The sequence below is a fragment of the Myotis brandtii genome, unplaced genomic scaffold, assembly GCF_000412655.1.
Source record: "Myotis brandtii unplaced genomic scaffold, ASM41265v1 scaffold17, whole genome shotgun sequence".
Lineage (NCBI taxonomy): Eukaryota > Metazoa > Chordata > Mammalia > Chiroptera > Vespertilionidae > Myotis > Myotis brandtii.
This window is the reverse complement of record NW_005356259.1, coordinates 11,182,779-11,201,277: the sequence shown is the minus strand read 5'-3', so window position 1 is coordinate 11,201,277 and position 18,499 is coordinate 11,182,779. Positions and strand designations below refer to the sequence as shown.

The 18,499-nt window shown below is 42.6% G+C and overlaps 1 protein-coding gene across 1 annotated transcript in view; it reads right to left on the bottom strand.

Moving 5' to 3' along the window:
* OSBPL3 (oxysterol binding protein-like 3) overlaps positions 1 to 18,499 on the bottom strand; it is a 152,558-nt gene that overhangs the window by 24,172 nt on the left and 109,887 nt on the right. The window contains exons 11-15 of the mRNA XM_014537035.1: positions 11,319 to 11,446; positions 7,834 to 7,929; positions 2,699 to 2,833; positions 1,662 to 1,755; positions 74 to 324 (exon numbers count right to left, since the gene is read on the bottom strand). Of these exons, the coding sequence (XP_014392521.1) occupies positions 74 to 324; positions 1,662 to 1,755; positions 2,699 to 2,833; positions 7,834 to 7,929; positions 11,319 to 11,446 (704 nt within the window). The remainder of the gene's footprint in view (positions 1 to 73; positions 325 to 1,661; positions 1,756 to 2,698; positions 2,834 to 7,833; positions 7,930 to 11,318; positions 11,447 to 18,499) is intronic.

The following is an 18,499-nucleotide window of genomic DNA, read 5'->3' as shown; positions in this document are numbered from 1 at the left end:
GGATGGCCTGGTGGCCCCGGCACTGGGGTGCAGGGGCTGGACAGCTGGACAGCGCCGTGGGCCGAGCCCTCACCATCCTCTCCAGGGCGCTGGGGATGCTTGCGGCCTTGTCCAGCAGCTCGCTGTACTCCAGCTCCTCGCAGAGCCTCTGCAGCGTGTTCAGCGGCTCGTTCAGCTCCACGGGCATGGCCACTTTGGACAGGTCCTTCCCGATGTTATTTCTCAGGATGTTCCACAGGCTGACGCTGCTGCTGTTGGGGCAGGGCGCCGGCAGGCACGTCCTCCTCCTGCACTTGGCTTCCCCACCGCTTTCAGGAACGGACCCTGAAAGGGAAATAAGCCTGGTTGTCTCTACAAGTCTTTTCACTTTATTATTTTTTTTTAAAAAAAATCCATGAGTGAAACCTTACCTAAAAAGTACTCAATTTTACTATTAATCTCAGTTATTCAGAATATGACTGAAAGTCATACGATAGAAATTTTGCACGACTAAATTAAGTACCAAAAATTACATGCACTAACATTCACGGACTTCATCCGCAGGCAGGTCGCCAAATCCCTAATCGAAAGCCGGTTCTTCGCAGCTCTATAGACACTTACAACGAAACTGGACACTGCGATTTATGTCCAGAGCAGGCTACTGTGTACACTTTTAACTCTTTAACCTCTTTTTAAAGAGCACTTCAAATTCTGGTAAAAACTGTTCAACTCTTAAAAATCACTTTAAATCCTGAAAAAAGCAACTGTGTTTATTACAGGATAATAATGAAAAAAAATAGGAGTCATCCATTATCCCACTACCCAGATACAGTAGCCATCTATATTTTGGAGTATTTTCATTTAGTGCTTTCTCACCCATATACCTCACACTGTATGCCTAGTTTTCTGTTCTGCTTATTCAGTTAACATGTTATTTTTGCATGCTATTCAGAGTTCTTCTAGAACATCATCTATAATGACTGTAAAAAGTTCCATTCTATGGATATGCCACAATTGACTGAATCATTCATCTACTGTTGGATTTGGATTTATTTCAATGTTTTGCTATGATGCAAACAAGTAGTGAATGTTCATATTCCTAGATATTTGATTATCTCTGATTATTTTCATAGGAAATAGAATTACTATGCCATAAACTATGAACACTTTTGGATTCATATGAGCAGAGGGCTGGCTCCTCAAGAAGGCGGCATTGACTTCCCATCTGTGAGCCACATAGGTGAGTGCCCACCTCCTGAGGCTCTCTCGGGCTTGTCATCATTCGATTTTAATTTCTGACAAATCATAAGCCCCGTAGAATTCCTAAATTATGAAAACCACTAGATACCTAAAGGCAAAAAGTTATATTCTAATATGTCTGCAGAGAGAATGTTTGACCAATAAGGGTTGCACTAATCTTTGATATTTATATAACTGGTATACCCTCACTTTAGAAAATAGAAATTTACACAAGTAGGCAGATTTATTTGAATGAAAACATTTTTCTCATGTGAGTGAGTACTGTCTTCCCACCTGGGTTATAAAACCTTGAGAGGGACCATATCTGAATTTTCTTATATAGTTCTTGTTACAGTTCTTGGCCTGCAACAGGTTCTCTTTATATGTTTATTAGTATTCCATGAAGACCCAGACTTTCAGAGATCAAATAATTTAAGTCTTACCCAAGGTTTGTCTCTCATTGTCTAAGTCATTACTGAGATTGTCCAAGGAAAGGTTATCACTTATGTCACTGACATATGAATCGTCCTCAGAACCCTACGGGAAAGAAGACATAATATACCTTAGAGTGAGAGTAAACAAGCCAGGTTTTCATAGAACCTGGACTCAAGATCAGCAAACATTTTCAATCCCGCTCTGCGAACCTAGAGAAATAGTTCTGGACGCTGTTTTTACTGGGGCCACTCGCCTGCCTGCCTAGGGGCATTCACAGCAAACAGCTGTTATTAAAATCCTCGCACTTTCCTTCTCACAAGGAAAACACAAGTAAATCAAGGTTTTAGTTGTTATTAAAATTCTTATTAACGCAGGCTGCATTTTCAGAATGTGTTAGTGTTTGGGTAGAATGAGTTATAATTTGTCTTTGAACTATTTGTGAAAAAAATAATCTTCTATAGAAATTAATAAGCAAGATGAGTACTTCTAAAGGGAAAAAATTACCAATACACATTATACACAGCAAGGCCAACTATGACACTTGCCTCCTCAGGAAAGTATGAATTTTATGCATCAATTTAAAATAATATTGTTAAAAATAAAAAAATAAAAAATATTGTTATATATTATAAAGTATTATAATGACCATATTACAACATTATGATAATGTAATAATAGCATGTTGTAAATTAATACAGGCTGAATTCGATGATTAAAAAATATCCATGATGCTAATTTCTGGCACTGTAGGTAGAAATATTACACATATCAAACCGCTAATAGTCAAAATTGTTAGCCTGTCATTGAAAAGAGGGATAGCAAATCAAGTATCAGAAATAAGGATGCCCAACACCTACTTTCACAACTTTTTACTCTAAGGTCTTGTAGCCTTTTGTGCAATTTGGGGTAGGAGTTATAACAAGATCCCAGAATATAATGGTAGAAAGGAGCAACTGAGTTTAGTGTTTCTAGATATGAGTATTTACGGGATGGGTACAGCAAGAGAAGAGACTCGGAGGCACATGACTGAACACAATGGTCAAACCTCATTTTCTGAAGAGCTAGGCGATAACAGGACTTCCTGGGCATCGAAGAACTCTGACAGGGAGTCAGTGATGGAGAGCCGGCTCTCATTAGAAAGCTGATGGACCAGGGGCCGGTTGTCATCGGTGGAGTTTTCCTATTTAAAACATAAAAACAAGAATACATATATATTTAGAAACAGTCTCAAGAGAAGTAAAACACACAACTGATTTGGTTGCATGATACGCAAGGTCGCAGGCCCATGCAAACAAGCAGCTCAAAGCAGAGGTCAGCTCTGGAGTTGAGGAGAAACCAGCCTCATACGAAATAAAATGAAAAACGAAGGCCTCCTCCGAATGGGCGCCTCACTTCCAGGCACTTCACTGCTCAGGCACACGAGCAAATCTCAAAGCCAGAGAAAGACTGTCCAGGCCAGTCTCTGTCGCATTTAAGAGGGAAACATTCCAACGCTCTCTGAATCATATCCCCTTATTTTCTACCGCTGCAGGATGTTGCTTTTCATCCTAACGTTCCTCTGAGTTGTACTGCATGCGTGTCCTTGCATGGCTGGGTTGAGCAGCCTCGCTTTCTTCTGCCCCACGTGCTCACGGAGGCCAGCATGCTGCTTGCGAGCCGTCCCTTGACAAATAAACAGTGTGCTTTGGTCCAGAAGTGCCCCTGGTGGCAGATCTTTCATTATTCATGGATGGATGAATGAAATAAATTCTTTGTCTCTCTCCAACCACAATGACTCTGCGAGGGAAGGAAGTCCCCAACCCCCTTTAGAGGCTGCTACACAAATAACACAACAGCACACTGTGATGTTCTATTCTCATCTTGCCTGGCTCTCCATCCCTTCTTCCCTGGGTCTAGATCAGTGGCTCCCACTCATTGAGGCCAGAATCCTGGTTTTATCCATCACTGGGGCACACGCCCCACAGGGGGGCAATATGACTTTTAAGGAGGGCAATTAGAGAATGAGTTAATAATAGTGAATTTTTTGCATTTCTTATGGTTCTAGGGGCCTCATATACAGTATATAGATATATATTGTGACATATTTACACATTTCAGTTCTCTATTATGTCTTAAAACTTTATTTGCTATTTTTCATATAATTTCATATTATTATTTAATAATTTCTTAGTGATTTCCTCCTCAATACTTCAATTGTCCTTTTGTTCTTTTATTTTTCTCTTTCATGGAGACCATGTACTTTGGAAGCTTGTTTAGACCAAGTTAATGGCCTTTTAGGCTTCCTGCACGTGAACAGGAGTTTACTTTTTGAATAATAAGAATTATATGTCCCGGGGGCGGGGGGCGGGCATCAGGATTTTACAGATGCCTAGGTGGGGCCCGGCCAAAACAGGTTGGGAACCACTGGTCTATACTTTCCCACCGGGAAGGACCTGAATACTGGGGGTGCAACTTCTATCGAGTTGTAAGTGAAAAAATCAATGTATTTCAACAAACTGAGCCACTGCTTTGTGCTGGCCCTGGAGGGACACACTGATGGATAAGACCCGGTGTCTGGCCTGAATGAGGGGTGCAGAGAACACACCAACACTCTGAGCCCAAGGCTGTGGGCCATGGAGAGCGCCAGAAGCGGAGAGGAAGGTGAGGTGGCTCCGAAGCGGCTCTGGTCTGGGGAGGGCTGCACAGAAGAGGTGACAGTGACAGGCCTTGAGGAATGAGAACGGATTCAGCACAAGAGGCTTCGATGCCTCCCACCCAGAGGAGACGGATGCCCTGAACTCCCCGGACCTCCCATCTCTCACTGGGCTGACACAGGAGCCGCTTCTGTGTCGTTATGTATCTGCTAAGAGCATCCCAGAATAACGGGGAACAAAGGTTAGCGCAGATGATGTCTTCCCCAGAAGTTTTTCGAGTTCAGGACACACTCCTCTGTCTCATACACAAATGATGCCCAGGCCGGGGTGCTAAACAGGAGGACCACGGCAGACTTCCCTCATTCATACAGGGCAAGGCCTCTGTATGAAATGCCTACTTCTGGGGCACATTGAAATGCGGACCCCTTTGTCTTGGATTCTTCCTAATTAAGATAGCTGGCCCGAGGCATTCGCTCCAAGACCCTCCCCATTTTAATATCTGCACAGCTTTCTGGAAAGCAGGCTTCTCTCTACCCTAACAAAGAGACCACGGTGGGATCTACAAATAAATACCACAGCTGTCCCCCCATCTAGCCCCCGCCTCAAGGAACAGGGAGACAGCGCGGTGAGCAAGGGAGCTCCTGTAATGCTCACTGAACTGCCCTGTCTTTGGTGTGCTGCTGCCACATAAGACTCTAATGATTTATTTAGCTGCTCTACTCATTAATTATTACCAGTCACTTGTGCTCTCTACCCTCCTCCTAGACTGAGGTGTCAGAGGATGTCCGGGCTGATTAAGACTGAAAGGAACACCCCAGCCCTAGCCCCTTCTGCTGTCCCACCCCAGCTACTTCCTATTAACACCTACGGAAGCTCATGGGACTGCACCCAGCACAGGGTCTGCACCACACGGGGCTTCATTTATTAGCATATTAATCTGGTCAGTTCAATGAAATGATGTCCCCTCAGTTTGTCTATTTTTTAAGTTACAAAAGATAAACAGAGAAAAGGGAGGGGGCCCATAATCCCATCACAGTGAAGCAACCACTGCAACTATTTTGATACATTTCTCTACAACCCTCTCTATACATATAGCTTTGCTTTGAAATAACTGTAATCTCTATCTATGCATCTGATTTTATAAACTTCCCCCAAACAACATTGCACTATAAATAATTTCAAAATTAACATTTGTTCTGAAGATAAAAGTAATGTGTTCAAAACAGAAAATACAAAAAGTAAATAAACATCACTTAAAGTCTCATTCCCCAGATGTGGCTCCTATTAACCTGGTGATGTACTTTTTGTATTAAAATATTTGGGTATAATTTTTGTGCGCGTGAAAAATTGGGACCCCACTGTCCATTGTCTTTATCTAGTCTGCTAAAGTCACGTAACATTACATTGTGAACTTTTCCCCAGGCTGTTACAAGTTCTTTGACACAATGAACTTTAGTTGAAAGATATTTTATTTTAATTGTGTGTCATAGGGAACTATTACCCAATAAAGTGTTTCCAAATTTGTAAAGGTGGTGAACATGCTTGCAAATGTGTCTCTGATTATATCTCATTATTCCTTAGAATCAGTTCTCAGAACTAGAATTATTAAAAATGTTAAAGGTAAAATATATGTTACCTAATTGCATCAACAAGCAAGAGAACCTCTGCTTTCTCTACATGTGTAAGGGCACCAAACACTTTAATTTGGAAATATTTTGTGCTAATGTACTTGTTTTAATTAGCATTTCTTTGCTAAGAATTAGGTTGAACATTTTGTCCTTTTTTAAAAGAAACTGGATATAGAGATGCTAACACTGGAGGAGGCCCACCCTCTGCATTTCTTTATACTCTCCTATGAATTTATAAGTATTACCAAATGGAAGGTTTTTAAAAAAATCATCTGTACTTGGGGTAAACTGTGTCGTTTCCTCCCACCCCATTTGTTTGTTGAGGTCTTAAGTTGCTTGCTATTATTTATTAATTATTTAAGTATTAAATACATTATCATCTATTTAGCATTATTCAAGTCTAGCATTTTCTCTGAAAATGTTTTTTCCTAGTCTATTATATGCATTCTTTTTTCACACACACCATTTTCCTCCTAAGAAAAAAGCCAAATCCAGTCAACATTTCTTTTGTAACTTTTCCTATTACTTCCACATTTAGGAAGTCCTTCTTACTCTAGGTACTTACTAAATATATTTTAAAAGATTTTTAAAATTGATTTTTAGAGAGAGAGCAATGGAGAGGGAGAGAGAGAAACACTGATGTGAGAGCAACACATCGATTGGCTGCTTCTTGCACACCCCGCCCTCCCCATGAGAGATCAAGCCTACAATCCTGGCATGTGCCCTGAACAGGAATCGAACCAGCAACCCTTGTGCCCGAGACAATGCCCAACCAACTGGGCCACACCAGCCAGGGCTTGATAAATTCTCCAGTGATTCATTTTAAGTGTGCAATGGGAGATTTAAACTGCTTTCCAAATTGCTTTTGAGCTGTGCCAACCTAACTGATTGAATAATCCATCTCTTTCCCATTGGTTTTGAGCCTCTGCTATCATGTTTATTTATTTTACATATAAAATCATGTTTATGCCTGAGGTAGTTATTCTGCCTGCCTTAAACCGTCACCGCCAGTGCCTCTGGGGCTGGCAGCCTGTGCGCTGACTCATTTCAGCCTCTAGTCCCCTCATCACGGCACCACAGCTTCCCAAGGAGAGAAGGCTTGTGTGAGGGTTTGAGGACAGGAAAAGGAGAAAGATGGATTAAGATCAAACATTAGAAACTCCTTTCAAATTTACACACACACACACACACACACACACACACACACACACACCCCTTGTATATTACCTTCTTATTTTTTATTTTAAATGCCCTCAGTCTAATAAATTTGTTAATAAAAAACTCAGCACATCTGAGGAAGGCATATCAATACAAGAGACAACTACAAAGAGTTGTAGCCCTAATTACCCTTTTCTACTTCTCAAGCAGTTCACTTGTATTTTTCTGAAATTTCTCACTGTAAACACCTTCAGAGAGTGTTTTAGATGAACATCCCAAGTCTTGAGCAAAGACATTTTTTATGTAGTATCACCTGGCCAAGACCCTTCACTGTAAGAGTATTTTTTCCCTCAGAAGGTAAGGTTGTGCTTCTAAAAGGAAAAAAAGCAAGTATTGCAGGACAAGGAGAAGGGAACAGCCGAGGAGGAGTGGGTCTCACAGAGGAAGCCCAGGGAACCGGGAAGTTGAGGTTTCTTCAGGGGTAACGGGAGAGCACTTGTCTCTACAGTTCCCGCGGCAGTACTGCCTAGTGAACTGGGGGTGCTTAGGAGAAGAATGGGGGAGAGAGGCGCAAAGGGAAGAAGAGTGCTGGGGGCCAGGGGAAGCAGTTAGCAGCAGACTGGAGAAAGCCTTGGGATCCGGGACCCCGCCGCGGGGAGGCGCGGATGTGAGCAGCCCTCTGGAGGGGAGGAGGGAGCCAGGGCGCCCTGTGAGGTCACAGCGACGTCACCAGACCTTACCAGACCCGGAGCCTTACCCACCTCTGCCAGGCTGTCAGCAGCGGGGGGCTCGAGGAGCAGGGACTCGGCATGGATTCTGCGCAAGCGTCCTTTAAGGTCTGTGTTTTGTGCTAGGGCCTGGAACACGTTAAAAATAGTGTTTCAGAAAAGCACAGAGTGGGCCCGTGTGGCAGGGCCCCAGGGCACTTCCTGGACTTTTTCCTTGAATGCTATCCAACAGGATACGGGCTCTGAGATGCCTGGGGAATAAAAGATATTAAACTCTGGACCCCACAGCCCTTCTCTAATCTCATTTCCAAAGATGGAAGGAGAGGTTAGTAAGATTTTTTTTTTGTGTGTGGAAAAGGAAATCACAAACACCCAGCTGCTGTTCTGACCAGCGGTTTCACGGCCCCTCCCTCTCCCCAGCTGTGTCTACAGTGTCCCTCGGGGTCCCCAGGATGAGCTCCAGCACCCCAGGCAGATACCCAAACCCACGGATGCTCAGGTCCCTTACATAAGTGGCGTAGTATTCGGGTAGAACCTGCGCACACCCTCTCATACACTTTAAAATCTCTAGATTACATATGGTACCACATACAATGTAAATACTAGGTAAATAGCTATTATACTGTATTGTTTAGGGAATAATGACAAGAAGAAAGTCTGTACATGTTCAGTGCAGACCCCACCATCGCAGCCATCATAACCATGGTAGGCCTAACTACATGGTTCATGGCAGCAACAACGTAACATTTTTTTAAAGAATATTTTCTGCCCTAGCCAGTTTGGCTCAGTGGATAGAGCATTGGCCTGCGGACTAAAGTCCCGGGTTCGATTTTTGTCAAGGGCACGTGCCCCAGTAGGGGGCGTGCAGGAAGCAGCCAGTTGGTGATTCTCATAACTGATGTTTCGATCTCTCCCTGCCCCTTCCCCTCTGAAATCAATAAAAATATATTAAAAAAAGAAAAAAGGGCCTTGGGCTAAACCCGTGGATGTGGAGCCTGCGGATACAGAGGGCTACTGCAGCCTCTGGCCACGCCCTCCCTAATGATTCCACGCTTCTCTCATCTTTAAAAAGATGCTGCTCTCACCCCTTATGATTGGCCATATTTTAATGTTATCTAATGATCACCCCAGTTGAATTGAATCTTGGAAAGTAGGATTTTCGGAGGATTAATTTTATTGTTTCCCAATATAGCTAGCTGTTTGATTGTTTTAGTTATTCTTCGTGATTAAGATATTTGATTTTTAAAGAAAAGAAAAACAAAACTCACTTACCTGGATGAGGGCTCAGAGCCAGGGCCCTGGAATGAAGGTGTAAGATAGGAGCACCTGGCATCTACCACACCTCTCTGATCCCTCCCCAGGGCAGCTCTGATTCCCTCTCTCAACCTCCCAACTGGGAAGGAACTGGCTTGACAGTAAAAGGCGGCGTGTTCTTCACGCCTCTGTCCGGTCGTGACTAACTGCTCTCCAAGTTCTGTCCCCCCAGACTGCCCCCAGGTCATCCTGCCTGTCTGTCTGTCTTCCTGATCTCTTCCAAGAATCTCACAGCCCTTCCCCCAGGGCCGACCTGCTGAGAACGCAGAGGATGTGGCTTGGCCTGGATCTCTAGCAAAGATTTTGGCTTTATTGTTAGGACCCATGAATGGAATGGGTTCCTTGGAAATTCCTGAAAATCGTTTAGGAAACACTGAGTAAACGTTTCTTAAATGCACAAAACATGCAGCAACAATCTCTTCACTTGCTTTATTCTGGCCAGTGAGTCGCTGGTTTCTTAATATAAGTGGCTAGAATCTATACCAGTGGCTGGACTCTGACTGTGGCCTGGAAAAGGTGCTATTTTGCTAGCTTCTTTTTCCTTTGCAAGCCACAGGCAGAAGAAAGAAAAATATCAAGATTGCACACACAACACGGCATATACATTCTGATAGCCGCGAGATGGCCTTTGAAAAACCAATTTAACCGGGAATCTAAGGCAGAAAGGAAAGTATCATTCTGTTTTATCTTAAGTTTGCAAAATCCTGAATGGGGTTGAGAGGGACTTTCTTAGCGAAGGTAAGGACAACTGTGGCCTGGGACGCCAGGGCCAAATGCATCTCAATAGGCTCTACCCGAGGAGGCCTGCCCTCCAGAGGATGATGAGGGTGGGGAGAGGGGCCTCTGAAAGCACTGAAAGCCAGCCTACTGGGAACAATGAGAAATGCCTTTGCCACTAAATAAACTAAAAAACAAGAGAGAGAGAGAGAGAGAGAGAGAGAGAGAGAGAGAGAGAACCACCTCGCTTCTCTGGAACCAAAGCAGCACCCAGTGTGAGGCTGGCCACTACAGTCCCAAGGGGTGTTTCTCTCTACGACCTTGAAGATCCCAGCTCCTCAAGGCTCTGGACATGCAGTCAGTCCACATTACTTCTTATTTCTTTCAAAGGCAACATACCTGAAATGTTCAACCTGTGAATATTCCTTGGGTATTTTACAATAACAGTATGTACTCCTGGTAATGCATTTACCTTTAACATTACACCGAGAACATTACTCTTCTCAGTAACATGATGATAGGAAACATGAATGGCTACTTTCTAGTTCTCTCAGTTGGCTTCTGAAAACAAGATCCTAAAATTCATCTCCCCTACCTGACCCTAAATAGGAAGTTCAGTATTTCTTCTGATGGTAATTTCACGGTGCGCACACTCCCTTGTTACCATGGGAATTCCAAAGGATGGGCAAAAGGAGAAGCAAATGTGTGTTGTTTTAAAACTTCTCTAGCTTTTTGATAGATACAAAGTGAGCTTCCAGACAACATCAGCCGCTCAAGGCAGAGTGTTCTAGGACACAGCCCTTCAATGGAGCCTCGCTCCTGCGAGGAATGAACTGGAGTCGATGAAGAAAGGGAGAGAGAGCAAATATCAGAGAGGCTTTCTGACGGACAGCCGAGGCCTGACTTCTGGGGTGCAAAGGCAGACTGTTCCCTACGCTGCATGTGACGCATATGAATGTTTTCTACTATCAAATCAAATCACATACAGTCAAGTCATTTTCACATCTCTGGGAGAGTGGTCAGTAGAATCTGTGCTGTGCAGCAGAGAGGACAAGGGTGAACTTAGAATGTAGTTCTGCTGCCTGTGATTTGGGAAGTCGGTCTAAGTGTGTGAAGTCTTAGGTACAGAAATGTCCAACTGTCAGATGCTGTAAGCACGAACAAACCAATGTCTGTCACACACACACACACACACACACACACACACACACAACCAAAGCTTTACAGGATCAGAAGAGTCAAGATAAAGAGGAGGAAACCAAACATGAAGTATATCTTATGCTCAGTGAAATACTGGCTACTAAGATTTGGGGTAGGCTTAGTTTGGGTCTTTAGAATAAGCAGATCTGATGAAAGACTAGAATATAATTTGGATAATTTGTTTGGTTTTCTCATGAATTTTCTACACAACCACGGAGATGGAAACTAGAAAATTCAGGAGCCTGGCCACACTGTCAGGCATTTGTGGACACAGACATGGCACTTACGGATGACAGGGCACGCTTCAGACCAATGACCTGCGCGGAGGGGGACGCGACGTCCTGCTCCAGCAGCTGCTTCAGCTTCTCTCTCTCCGTTGAGATGGTATTAAAAGCCGACCTTAAAGTGAAGTAAACTATAAAGATATAATTATTATAAAAAGGAATGAAGGAAGAGGCATCATTAAAAATGAGATACAGAGAGATGTATTTCTTATAAGAGAACTTAGAAAAGTAATAGCCCTGAAAATATAAAGTGCAGGAAAGTCAACTCTAAATTGAGTTTTTGAAAACACATCTGGAATGTACAACACTCAGAGTGAACCCGAACCTAAGCTACGGACTCTGGGTGATAATGATGTTTTAATATAGGTTTAATGACTGTAACAAAGGGACCACTCTGGAGGGATGCTGATAGTGGGGGAGGCTGTGTGTGTGTGTGTGTGGGGGGGGGGGGGGGGGGTTATATGAAAAACCTGTAGTTTATAAGCACAATTTTGCTGTAAACCTAAAATTGCTCTGAAAAATAAAGCCTTAAATTTTTAAAATCATATTTGCAATTCCAAAGCCCCTACCCACTATAAAATTCCATAATTTTATGACTTATCATCAAGAAGTTTTGACACTTGAAAGAACTATACTTCTGGATTCTTATTAATATTTAGTTTTGTTTGTATCTCCAAAGACTGGAAATGTTTGAAAACAAAGCTTATTGGTTTTCAGGATAACAACAGTAACAATGCAGTAGGGAAAGCCGATAGCACCTTAATTGGTGACCAAAATTAATCACTGGTGAGAGTCAGATGGGCTTGGTGTGATTTGGGGTGAAATACCCTGAAAAGACACAATGTCGTTTTTGTTATATGCCAACCGGGGACAGACAATCTGAATCTGATCATGAGGAAACAACAGACAACCCCAAATAAGGAACATCCTATTTTTAAAATTTGGCCTATATGTCAATTTCATTAAAGAGAGGGGGTGAGGAACTGACCCTGGTTAAAGGAGACTAAACAGGCACAACAATTACACCCAATATATGATCACGGCCTAGAGCAGTGATGGCGAACCTATGACAAGCATGTCAGAGGTGACACGCGAACTCATTTTTTTGGTTGATTTTTCTTTGTTAAATGGCATTTAAATATATAAAATAAATATCAAAAATATAAGTCTTTGTTTTACTACGGTTGCAAAGATCAAAAAATTTCTATATGTGACACGGCACCAGAGTTAAGTTAGGGTTTTTCAAAATGCTGACACGCCGAGCTCAAAAGGTTCGCCATCACTGGCCTAGATCCTATATTAAAGGGGAAAAGTGCTATTAAAGGGTAGCACCAGGATGACTGACAACATTTGAGTATGGACGGTGTAGGTAACAGTACTGTTTCAATGCTAAATTTCCTGGATTTCATGCCTGAACTGTGGTTAAGGATATCCCTATCCTCAGGGAATCCACACTGCGGTATGAAGGCCTAAGAAAGACATGACATGATTCCGACTCACACAGTTCAGAAAAATAAGCACATGTGTAACTGGATGTGTGTAGAAAGAGATAAAATAAACGCGGCAAAATATTAAAAATGGTGAGTTTGGGTAAAGTATATATGGGAGTTATTTGTATTGTTCTTGGAACTTGTCTGTGAGTTTGAAATTATTTCAAAATGCATAAGGTGTTACCTACCTTCTTCCTTGTTAGTCTTTCCAGCTGCTTTACCCAGAACTCCCACCCTTAACTTGGCAGTTGGCTACTCTGCTCACTTCAGTGAGCATTCAGGTATAAAGAGAGCTTAGCAGATGCCTGAGCTGATGTTTTAAAAACCATTAACACACACGACAAAAAAATTCAGCAGGTGTTGATCACAGAATGTACAAATTACCTCCTACGAATGAGAAAACTGTCATCTAAATTATTGATAATGGATATATCTTTCCAAGCTCTTTGATTATACTTTGCCTTAGAAGGGCAGGAAGAAGAAAGAGATATATTTCTGCTCAAGTGTCCTGGCATATCATTGAATTCCACGGGTTGCATTTTTAGAGGTATTGCTGTTCAAGAGTGGCCTATTTAATATCACAGAATGACTTCCTTCATTTCAAAGCCACAAGGACCACGGACCCTTTCTCTAGATTGTCACTGAGCTTGTCTGCAGTTGCGGTGTTTAATGATAGACTTAGAGCATCTTCACGAAGTCATAGTACAAATAAGCAATCTGTCTAAACACACACACACACACACACACACACACACACACACACACACACTATGGTGCTTCTCTCTACATATGACAGAGGTCAAGCGTCAACAGGTACTACAATTTCTAATAACGTCAGCTCTTTGATTTAAAAAATTCTATTAAAGCAAAATAATGGGCAGCACACCAGAGTGACCAACAGTGGGCTCCCACACCAGCCCTGGGTTCCTCCCAGCTCCATCCCTTACTCCCTGAATGACTCTGGACAAGTGCATGGTGGACCTGAACTCCAGTTACCTCATGTGTGGATGGGGACGATGATAGCATTTACTTTGTAAGATCGTTAGGGGGTTGACTGAGATAATGCACTTAACCCAATGCAGAGCATACAATAAACCATAAATGTTACTGCAATAGTAATGGCGATGGAGAGGAAAGAAAACAGGACAATGAAAGTGGTGAATAGTCTCCTGAAACGCAGCAGCAGTTTCAGGAGGATTCTTCGGTCTTTTGCCAGGACAATACCGATAAATAACCGCATTCAGGTACAGGTTCTACGAATGTGGCATCGACCAGAATCTACTGAGCAGCAAAAGAGCAGCCTCAGCAGGAAAGCAACAGCCCCACAGTTAAGAACGGCATCTCATGTCTATTAGACAGGCACTGCCCGCCTTTGCAACTCCTCAGGACCCGGCGCCCAGCTGAGCGGGTCCCTGGGGGGTACCGCTTCACTGTCATTTCTTAAATTGAGGTATAATTGGTAATATAGCATTAGTTTCAGGTGTACAACAAAATGGTTCGATATTTGTACACATTGCAAAATGATCACCACAATAAATCTAGTTAGCATTCGTTACAATTTTTTTCACTGTCCTATTTATTGCTCTAAATTAAATAAATGTGGCACTCGGCTGGCTGCCACTTTGCTAATCATAATCAGTTCCTCTGGCTTTCAGAGGCCTGCACTAAAGCTAGGCAGTCAACCAAGCTAAAAGATTCCTATTATAATTTTTAACTTGGCAGAACACACACCTTTTGGTTCAAAATGTATAGGGGACAAGACTGTGGTGGACACTAAGTAAGCCGGAAGAAACTCATATAGTCACCATATTTAATTTTAAGGTCAAAGCCACCTGACAAAGTGACTCAGAAGACCAGATCCCCATGCACTAAATTTCTTAAATGACTGCTGAGGCCCACTCAGAGGACAATAATACAGTGCTTCACAGCAGTCTCCTGACCCAGCACAGAGAGCAGTGGCTAAAGGCTGCTCACAGGAGACCATATTTATATTAATCGTTAAGAATCTCAGAGGTCAGGAATATTCCCTGTGACAGGAGTGTTCTCTTACTAATTTCTAACATGATGCTAGAGAAAAAGAAAAAGAAAGAGACTGGTGTAGCACACCTATGGATATCTGATAATGAACAAGACCACATGGAAAGTCTTAGATGCTCAACTACAAAGAACCTCACAGACCAGGAAGGTCACTGCCACATAGAAGTACCAGCATCTCCTGGTCACAAGGCCTTTGGCCCATGCTTCTCAGAGCATTGGCTGTCTCATAAAGCAGTCCACTCTTCTGGGGTAAGAAAGTCCTTTGTGCTCCTATGTTGACATTTACCCCGGTGTCTCCTCATTGGCCTCTTTCCTGGGGCTTTCAAATATTGGAAGGCAATTACAGCATCTCTGTTCACTCATCTTATTCCCAGGCTGTCTTTAGCCATTTCTCACACCTCCTCACTGTACTGAGAGAGTGGATACAAGTTGACCTTCTGACAAAATGGAATGCCATAAGCATCATACAGTTGACTTAGTGATCTCTACCTTTCCCGTTTCTGCCGGCTTCCATACTGTCTTCCCGCCCCCAATATATTTTTTATTGATTTCAGAGAGGAAGGGAGTGGGATAGATAGACAGAAACATCCATGATGAGAGAGAACCACTGATTAGCTGCCTCCTGCACACCCCACACTGGGGATTGAGCCCACAACCCGGGCATGTGCCTTGACCAGGAATTGAACCATGACCTCCTGGTTTATAGGTCAACACTCAAACACTGAGCCACGCCAGCTAGGTCCATGCTATCTTTTATTGAGTTAAGTGGTGAGAGTATAGACAGCATGTTTGGATAGCCAAGGCTGGTACTGAAGGACACCCATACTCTTAACTTACCTGAGCTCTATTTCTTAATATGCCCCTTCTCTAGAAGTTTCTCAGAAAAGAATAAGATCTTGAGGAAGACACGCAAATCACAGACATCACCTCCCTGGTAGCAGTCTGGTACGAGGTTAAGAAAGTTTGTAACAAGGCAAACAGGAGCCAACATCCTACTCTACCACTTAGTTACTGTTTAGATGTTGGACAAATCCTCCGTTTCCACATCTGCATGTGTGGAGAGTGCCCATATCTCAAGAATGCTCTAAGGAAACAGTGAGAAAGCGTGCCACTGTATAGCATCCAACCCACAGTAGGACACATTGTTTATCTTTCCCTGTTTAATGAAAACCACATTTTGGTGAATTTTCTTTAAAATGTTAATATACCTAAAATATCTCCTAAAGCAGTCCACTCTTCTGGGGTGGTTTCATCTTTTGTAATCTGCATCCCCTAATTTCCAAACCTCACAGAATGTCCATGGTTTTAAAATACTTTCTAACCCATATTTTATCTAAAAGATTCTTTAAGTGTAAACACACTGAGTAATTTCATTAAATGGTTCTACTTATTTACCCATTATTTACATAAATACAATTGCCCAGCAGATTTTTATGCCAAATTCTTATTATGTTTGATAAATAGTCTGGTTTTGCTTTAAGCCATATATATCTTTTAACTGTTAATTGATGAAAATGACATCATTGTGACATACTTGGCTTTTTATGCAAAGCTTCCATAAGCTCAAAACCATTAGAAAATGACCACTCAACCACTGGGCAACCCTGGCTGGGACCCTGTGTTGAGTTTTAATTGAGTGGTCATGGGAGGGAACACAGCTCATGAGGCTCCCTGTGGAATTTACTGTCACTAACCCCGCGGGGCCCAGCTGTTGTGGAGTAAGTGCGCCTGCACCTTTCCTGAGCACGGACCTTGACCTCGCCTAGGTATGTGGCAGCCCCGCAGCCAGCTGGCTTTCACAAAGCCCCAAAGAGGAGCAGCTGGCCAAGGCCATTAGAGACGGCCCCGGGGCCGAGTCCTCTGCGGGAGGACAGGATCAATGGACCCTGTTCCTGCTGAGGAGCAGCCTCCTCGTGTAGGTAAAATGCAGGCATTTCCCTCTGCTCAGAGGCAGCGTTTTCCCATTTTTAAAAAGACAGTTCATATTATTAAAAAGTAAAGGTGTTTTATAGGCATTCCTCCCACAAAACCTAACATGCAATGCCTAATTATAACTGATGCTTTAATAGTAGAGGACACATTGGGGAGGGGGGAGAAGAGCTTTAAAGGGTCAGGGCAGGTAATTCTGCCCATTTCACAGATGGACCGTACTGCAGCACTGCAAGACGCTGACAAAGTTCCAGCGAGAGTGAGGGCAAGAGTTTGAGGTAGGAATCTGCAAAGAGCATGACATGGCTTCCCCATAACCAACATGTTTTAGGTTTGTAGACTAAGGAAAAAAAGAGAGCTAAAGTAATTAATAACAGGAAAGAAAAGAAATACTGGTCCAGGAGAGCAAGGCAATAGAGAGAATGTCTGCCTGGCTGGTGTGGCTCAGTGGTTGAGCATCAACCCAGGAACCAAGAGGTCACGGTTTAATTCTGGTCAGGACACATGCCCGAGTTGTGGGCTCAATCCCAGTAGGGGGCATGTAGGAGGCAGCTGATCAATGAGTCTCTCTCATCATTGATGCTTCTATCTCTCTCTCCCTCTCCCTTCCTCTCTCTCTAAAATCAATTAAAATATTTTAAAAAACATAGAAGGAATGTCTTATTTCCTACTGCAAGCACAGCCCTCCGATTTAAAAATATTTAACCTATTTTCTTCTTTAAAAATGATTAATATATGAAATTTAAAAAAGATAAACACAAAGAAGATAATAAGTGTTACATCTCAGCCTCCATCATGAAAATGCTGGTGTATATCCATTCAGACTTTTGAGTATGCCTATACACACCAGGTTTATATAGTTTATTTTTTTCTGAAAAAATGGGATCATACCTATAGATTGTTTTGTGACCTTGCATTTTTACTCACTGATATGCTATGAACTACTTCCTTCCTGTCTCTATGAAAATAGCCCTGGCTACCCCATGAAAGGGCAGTGAGCCACCAGGTGAGGAGTACAGACTCTGGGATCAGGCGGGTGAGGATTCAACTCTCAAATTGGCTATTTTCTACCATGTGACTTACAGGAAGTTCTTCTCCAAGCCTCCAGTTTCTTACCTGTGTAATGGAGGTTACACTAACACCTACTCCCTAGGTTGTTGCTAGAATTAAATGAAATACAATGCGAGAAAAGTGCTTAGCAACTACCTGACAAACAGCCCTGAGCTAAAAATAAGCTATTATTATTATTATTATTATTATTATTATTAGGCTATTGACTATCCTATCATATGATTATATTATATTAAAAAAATACAGTCCCTCTGTTTGGGGCATTTAGGTGACCTCTAATTTATTTTTACTTTTCAATTTTGAAGTCATTATAGACTCATAGGAAGTGGCAAAAACAGTACAGAGAAGTCCTGGGTACCCTACATCCAATTTCCCACAGTGTAATATTGTACATAATTATGGTACAATACCAAAACCGGGAAATTGACATTGGGATTGACTGCTCTTACTCAGATTTCACCATTTTACATGCTTTTATCTACACTAATAAAAGAGAAACATGGTAATTAGCGTACGACCGCTACCCTTCCCATTGGCTAATCAGCATATCCTTATGCAAATTAACTGTCAGCCAAGATGGCGGCCGGCAGCCATGCACTGAAGCGAACAGGGAGGCTTGCTTGCTCCAGTGACTGCGGACTCCAACGTTCCCCGCCT